The sequence below is a fragment of the Musa acuminata genome, chromosome BXJ1-2 (assembly GCF_036884655.1).
Source record: "Musa acuminata AAA Group cultivar baxijiao chromosome BXJ1-2, Cavendish_Baxijiao_AAA, whole genome shotgun sequence".
Classification (NCBI taxonomy): Eukaryota; Viridiplantae; Streptophyta; class Magnoliopsida; order Zingiberales; family Musaceae; genus Musa; species Musa acuminata.
Window position 1 is genome coordinate 14384485 of NC_088328.1, and position 7568 is coordinate 14392052.

A 7568-nucleotide genomic window follows, 5' to 3' on the forward strand; every position below is an offset into this window, starting at 1 on the left:
ATAATGATCCTATTGATATAGAATGAGCCTTAGATTGTAAAATTAATCGAATTATAATTAATCAGAGATTTTTTAACCTTAGGACCCTATATATTATTTTAAATTTCAGCATAACCATATATATGAGATATATGACAGTAAAATTTTATATATGAAAATGTGAATAACACTTAATTATTAATTATTGATAAATTGAACCGTTCGTTCCATCCGACCCGGAACCACCATGCGTTGCTCAAGAAGATCCGATCCGTAATAGTGGGTCGAACTAACGGGTTCGGATCAGCAGCGTCAGCACCACATCCAGGTTTCGTTGTTTGTATTGGGCTATAAATTCTCCACCACTTATTCGTGTCATTGGCAATTCGATCCTTCGTCCAACTTCGAGAGACGCCTTCGCTTCTCCTTGGGAACCCTAACCCTAGACTCCAACCCCTTCGTGTCGTCGTTGGCCATGTCGCACTTCGGGAGATCGGGGCCGCCGGACATCAAGGACACCTACTCCCTTCTCGTCCTCAACATCAGCTTCCGTGAGCACATCCCGCCTTTGCTTCCGAACGCTCTCCCGTCGCTTTTGATATATGCATAGTTCTGACGTGTCCGTTTTCTGGATCACAGGAACCACGGCGGATGATCTCTTCCCACTCTTTGATCGGTATGGTAAAGTGGTTGACGTTTTCATTCCAAGGGATCGGAGGTGAGCGATGCTTGTCCTTTGATGGGTTTGCTAGTTTGGACTATTTTGTTGCTAATTTTGCTGGCATTTTGTTATTTGGTTTTTTTGGGGGGGTTATGAAGGAGTGGAGAATCGCGGGGGTTTGCTTTTGTGAGGTATAAGTATGCAGATGAGGCACAGAAGGCTGTTGAAAGGCTCGATGGCAAGTTTCTGTTCTTCTTCTTGATGATTTCGTTGAGTGTTTTTTTTTATAGCTCAAGATCTGAGATTTATGTTGATATCTATTTTATTTTTTTTGATCTTTTAGGGAGGAATGTGGATGGGCGGAATATTATGGTTCAGTTTGCAAAATATGGACCGAACGCTGAACGAATGTAAGTGTGCATAATTGCTCGTTTGTTTGTTAGCAAAAGCTGTAAATCGTATTTATTTAATTAATTTTTATCACTTTTGAGTTCCAAATCCTTTAAAAAGGGGTGAGTCCTATGGTGGATTTTTCTTTAGATAGAACTCTATAACCTGAACGCAGATTGGATCAAGTTGGGAATGCTTTGCTGCTACGTTTCTTTTCACTCAACATTGTCTTCTTTCTTGTGTGTTTTTCAATCTGAAAAATACAACTTAAAATGTTTTTGCCCCATTGTAATTTTAGGGTTTCTGCTTCTTTATTGATGTACGTAATTGCCTTGTGTACTTATGACATTACTTTTGTTCCTACATGTTGCTTGAATATAATGGTAAAAAAATGTGTGGTGTCATATGTGATGGTTTGGTTTTTCGTCTGTGTTACCTGTGCAAGTGATTACTGTGACTCTGAGAAGCTATAAACAGTAAATTTCATGTAACATGGCTACTCTTTAATAATCTTTAACTAAATTCTATCTAGATTTGGTTTACAGATAGCATAAAAATCAAAAAGAGAATTTTTTTAGAAGTTAAATCACTCCTATATATGCATCCTTGCACTGTAAGGTCTCAAGCATGAGTCTATTAATATGTCTTGTTTGTGACCTGGGTTGAATTTGTGTGAACAAGCTACCACGTTTGTTCTCCTACCATTGGTCAACTTTAGAAACTATTTGAACGAAGTTGAGTAAGGACGTTTTTGTAGAATTGAACAATATGCGTATGTTCTATATGTTATTCTCTGGGAGGTAGTTACCGTAGTCTGTTAAGCTATTTAGGTTGGTTGTTTGAATATGATCGTTTTCCTCTCTGAAAACATTTCATTGTTTCTCCACCATGAGGATCTGAGTGAGTCCAGTTGTGAGTCATAATTTCTTGGTTTACTAGAGTGTTGTAATACTCAAATAGGTTTCTTTATTGATCATTGTTACAAGTTGGATGTAGTTTAAAGATAGTGGTGGAAACTTTCAGGTGACACTGGAAAGAGAGTGCTGCACCAAGCAGCTTGAAGTAAAAGTGGCAACCAGCATAAATTAACAACCTATAATACTAGAATTTGGTGAATATTCTTACCTAAGTATTGTTTCTGCTAGAGTCTCTGCCATAGGTTTTGCACAAAATGAGATAGTTGGATATCTATATTTGTGGGCTATATGTGTAATTATGTAGAAAATGTTATACCAAAATATTGACATAACATGATCATGCAGAACTTAGGATATCATAATTAAAAAGCACACTAAATTCTTTTTAAGTTAATATGGATTAAGGAACATAGTAAATCCAACCCAAATCATTTGAACTTTCGTGGTAGATTTATTCGACATATCAGCCCAAATTGGCTTACTTTCACCCTCATAAACCCAATTGCCAAGTTAATTCACTTTAGAACCTGGAATTTGTTTCTCTTTTAAAATGTTCATAGTGGTCTTAGTGGCCTCCTTTTAGACCACTGGTGGCTGCATTTGGCTGTTGTTACCACAGTGATTATTATGGGGTTGTGGTATGCGGTAGTTGTGGTACTAGAGGCCTCCATTTAGACCACTGGTGGCTACATTTGGCCATTGTTACTGCAGTGATTATTATGAGGTTGTGGTATGCGGTAGATGTGCTACTAGAGTTAGTGATTATCTAATTGGGTTAATTATGTAAACCATCACACAGTATAAGTTGAGTTATTACAAACAGAGTGCTTTTTGCTTGGAAATATATCTATCAAAAAAAGGGTAAGGGAGCATTTAGAAGGTGCTTTGGCATGATTTTAAAGTGGTGAAGATGGTACCAGGTTTCCCTAGTACTTTACATATGCTCTTATCTTCTTTTTTAATGTTATGGAAAATGCCCAATTGAATCTCCAGTTGAGGAGCTAACTTTGTTCCCTTTTCATTGATACGTGAGAGAAATAAGCTTCAATTCTCTTCTGATCTCATTTATTTATACAAATGACTTATGTCTAAATCAGCACAAGCATTAGATCTGACTTTTTGTGCCTTCACTTAATATAAAAGCTAGCGTAGTTAAGATGAGAATGTCGAGATGAATGTTTGAGGTTATAATAAAATGATGGAAAATCATTCAAGAAACCTATAAATGTCTTGGTTAGACAAAATGAGTTGATTAGTATTAGTGATGAGAAACCTAAGGAAACCTTATGAGAAACAATAAATTGAGATTTAATTGCTTGTAATTTGATTAGCGATAGTGGCCTATGCAGAGTTCAATGGATGGTAAATATTCATTGTTGATTCCAAATTGATAGTTGGGATGATACAACTTTTGTTGTTTGGATTAGGGATTTGGTGCGTTAAAATTGCATTTCTTTGATTAGTTTAACACTAATTTTTATTTATGGTAGACTTCTATATATAGAAGCAGACAATTTATTTTACTGACAGATAGACAGGGACTTCTGTAAGACTTACTCCATGGTAATGTGAAGAATTTTGTAAATAATTGGAATGAGTTCTATAACAATGAACGTGGGCCTTGGTTACCCTATATATACAACTCCTTGTAAACCTAGAGTCATGCTTAGCCATTATATTCTTCTTTGTACAATAAAGTTTCTTAGCTTAATAGAATAATATTAGCAGTATTCTGAAGGCTTTTACTTCTGTTCAAACTGAAGTAGTGCTTGTTAGAGGTGTAATTTCTAATAGACATGGGTGAATATTCTAAATTACCTAGAACTTCTTATGTTCACCTATGCTTGGTAATGTGTTTTGGGGACTTGCTCTGTTGTTAAAGTTGTTTTTGTTTGGCCCTGAATGCTGTCCCTGAGGTGGCTGGTTGATTGGAAACAATCTGGGAATCTGTCCTAACTATCCTCACAGTCCTTGGTGGCTGGTTGATTGGAAACAATTTGGGAGTCTGTCCTAACTATCCTCACATCGTATAGAAGTAATAATGTTAGTGATGTCTGCTTCGATTGTCCTGTCTTGTTTTTTCTTTTATTTTTGCAGACTTGTGGTTTGATTAATCTTGACATAACACACTTTTGAGTGCAACATTATATCTATACTGCATCTGTTTTTCTGTAGTTTGTTATATTATGTTTATACTGTGTAAATCATAATAGTTGCATGTGATCATGTTTGTCTTCTACTGCAGTCATAAAGGAAGAATTGTTGAGGCAATTCCAAAGACGAGGGGCAGGTCAAGAAGCCGTAGCCCTCGACCCAGGTACAGCTCCTTGTGGAAAAAAAATGACTTTTCTGGGATCTGCCCATTTGTATCTGTTAGTGTTAGAAGGCCTGCCAGTGATGGGCCATTGGTAAGTAGGCCTCCGGTGCATGCGAGAGGCATCAGGCGTTGCGTTCTGTGACAACCCTGAGCACTTGACATTAAACATGGTTTAAAAAGATGACATCTATGTCGTGGGGAAAAAAAGAGGCTTGGCCTGCCCATTTAAAATTAATGTTAGTGTTAAACATTAAGCCGTAAGCGTTAAACCTTAAGCCGTGGGTTTACAAAAAGGGACCTGGTCTGCACGAACCAATCCAAGCAAAATTGCAATCTTTGGTTTTGACTATCAATCGATGATTCATCAAGTCCTGTTGAGTTCTATATCAAATTTCCTCTCTTCGCAAATTTTAGCCAAGGTTTGCTTGGCCGAGTCAAGATTTTTTTCTTTAAAGGAACACAAGGACCAAGAACTGAAAAAGAACCACCACTATTTTATAATATTGCTATGACACATGTAGCCTTGGTTAGTGCAAAGTTATAAGTATCATATTGAAATACTGGAGGTTAATAGATCATTCTATAGTCAAACAAGAAGACAACAATGGAACATAAAGAAGCATCAGAACTTGAAAACAAAACAGAAAAGAAAAAAAAATAGCATGAACCACCATTGCATAGACATGGAAAAACATCAAAAGGAAGCAAAATAGAAAAAGAGTCTACTCTTTCAATTCTTCTTTGATGTTTTTCATCAGTGACGAGTTTCAAAATACTTCCTGGACCAAAATACCAGATGTATTTACAATTGGTATGAACAGGACTCACAAATTTGAATGAATTTCCTGCTTCGTTTAAGCAACTTGAAACAAGCCACAAGGTAAGATCTTGCCTGGATTAAAATTTATATGCATTGGACTAACTCTGCTGGTTAAGTTGCACCAAAGTCCAAGAAAATAGGCTGGATTGGGCTGATTAATACTGACTTGACTGAGTTTAAAAATCACATGGGTGATTTATAAAACTCATACATTTTATAGATTTTTTTGGGTGCTTGAGTTGGTTCCTTTTGGCGACTTGGTTCTTAAAAACCATGAAACTTGTTCAAATGACCAAGTGAAATCACCGAGCATCCGATTGATACTTCAGATGCTTCCTGGTCCTTCTAGATTTTCTTTGTTCATCGTGATTCTTTACCAGGTACAGAGACAGTAACCGAGAGAGGGATTATAGGAGGCGAAGTCGTAGTAGAAGCAGAGGTAGGTACGAGAGTGACAGGTACAATGATCGAGAAAGGGATTATCGCCGCCGCAGCCGCAGTGCAAGCCCTGATTACTCTAGAGGCCGTGGTAGAGATGATCGAAGGAGTCGAAGTGTCTCGTATGACAGGTAACATATTGGACCTACCAGTGAAGTGCTATTTTATCATGCAAACTGAAGTAACTTGTTCTTGTGGGCAGTGCCTCACCTGCTAGGCGTAGTCCTAGTCCTGAAAGGAGCCTGACGCCCCGCCGAACACCTCCTTCAAGTCCTGAGAAAGGTAGCCATGGTGAACGTTCCCCACCTTCAAAAAGTGCATCACCCCTGGCTCGCCGTACTGGTTCCCGGAGTCCATCTTCTCGCAGCTTAAATGAGGTTGTTATAATTGCATAGTTTCTTCACTTTCTTTTGTTGGATGCTGTATTACTATATTGTTAATTGTAACTGCTATCTTACAGGATTAACATGCTGCTTATGCATTGGAGGATGTGTATTACCGTTGCTATCTAACTTTGGATTCGGTGGACTCCTGTTAAGGTTGAATATGTGTGCTTTACTAGACTTAATCTTAGCTTTTAAATGGCTAGTTATTGGTATTAAACTAGTTTCTGAGACTTGCAGCTTTAGTTCTGGAGTGCTTTGTTTGTTATGGAACATGATACTCTGTTTTCTTCCCTTTTCTTCTGGACCTATATCCTTTTGATAATCTTGCAACTTATGATAGACCGCATTGTGCATTTTTCTAGTTATCTGTTCGTGAAAGTGCTGATGTGGCATTTGACGAGATGATATCAGAAGGATGTTTCCTTGCTGATGATGTTCTGGCCGATGATCTTAGTTCATTATTGATGTTGATGGTGATGATGAATGTTGATGGTGATGTTGATGGTGATGATGAATGTTGATGGTGCTGTTGAGCTGTTGGTGACTGAATGCTGTTCGTTTGATGCTCGTGATGTCATTCTGCAGTCACAACATTGTAGAAACAAGAAGAGGGTTCCAGTATGCATCATGAGGTGTTTAATTACATGCATTGATTTTGAGTTGGTAAGAATCATATCTTTGTTTATTGGTCTTGTCCATATGATTTTCTTTCATTCTAATTATGTTACCGTAATTTGTTTCCAACTTTTTAGCACTAAAGAGTAGTGCTAGCAGTGATGATCGTGCCATTTCCTGTTTCAATTAACACATGATGCCTTTTGAAGAGTTGGATATGCAATTGCACATGGATGTGATGCAGAAGCCGTGCTGGGGTGCACAATTGATTTCCATCTGACACTAATTTGAAGCAATTTGTGCTTCCAACCTTGTCCACTGCATGCTTAGATGGTTTGGCTGCTGTCAGAAGACTTGTAGATTGATGGTCTGACACAAAGACAAGGGGTACCAGCAATTATAGGCTTATGTTATGGAACAATTGCATGCTTATGAGTATGGAACAATCAAATGGTTGGAACAATCTATAGAGGTTGCTTTATATCATTATTCTCTTGTGGTCTTGCAATTAGTTTGCTTGCTAAGATTATGATCTTGATTCTGTTCTTTGAACATTGAGTATTAACTGACTGTAGCTGTTAAATGGAAGAGGTTGAGCATGTAAGCTACCTCTAGGCTATGGAACTTGTTATTGTAGCTGCAGAAATCATTTCCAATTTGGTTGTTACAATTTAGTTTGGAAGCTACCTCCTCTAGGCTATATTGGCCTTGTTTCAACTGCTGTTACCGGTGGTTGTTACATTTTGCTATGGATCATTTCCATTTGTTTAGACTTTTCTTGTGTATGTGACCTTGCTCTTTTTAGTTTTTGATTCAATTGATCCATAATCTGTTTGGACAAATATATATAGTATTGTGTGCCTCATTTCTGCTATTTTGGATTTACTAGTTCTCTGTAAATAATGTTTTACTTCATTTTGTTCTGATGATACTTGTAATTTACAAGTCTCGGTTTATGTTTTTCATGCCTAAGATCATTACACTCATCTCCATATGTGGTTACATCCGTAGAGCATACGAGTATCGTCTGTCTGTAAAGGTTCTG

General features: G+C 37.5%; 1 protein-coding gene across 4 annotated transcripts; it reads left to right on the forward strand.

Annotated features, from left to right (window-relative positions):
* Positions 1 to 355: 355 nt before the first annotated feature.
* LOC135595715 (serine/arginine-rich splicing factor SC35-like) lies at positions 356 to 7009 on the forward strand. Of its 4 annotated transcripts, none has more exons than XR_010480620.1 (9): positions 356 to 530; positions 619 to 697; positions 799 to 1050; positions 4193 to 4264; positions 5465 to 5653; positions 5725 to 5899; positions 5983 to 6061; positions 6271 to 6571; positions 6661 to 7009. XR_010480620.1 is itself a non-coding variant. In XM_065086998.1 (8 exons), exons 1-8 carry the CDS (start codon positions 455 to 457, stop codon positions 5986 to 5988), a joined length of 744 nt encoding a protein of 247 aa, XP_064943070.1. In that variant the 5' UTR covers positions 356 to 454; the 3' UTR covers positions 5989 to 6269. The 4 variants fall into 4 exon arrangements, 2 of the variants coding, with proteins under 2 accessions (XP_064943070.1, XP_064943056.1); XR_010480621.1 differs by having other exon boundaries at positions 6733 to 7009; XM_065086998.1 differs by lacking the exons at positions 6271 to 6571; positions 6661 to 7009 and having other exon boundaries at positions 799 to 882; positions 988 to 1050; positions 5983 to 6269.
* Positions 7010 to 7568: the final 559 nt, after the last annotated feature.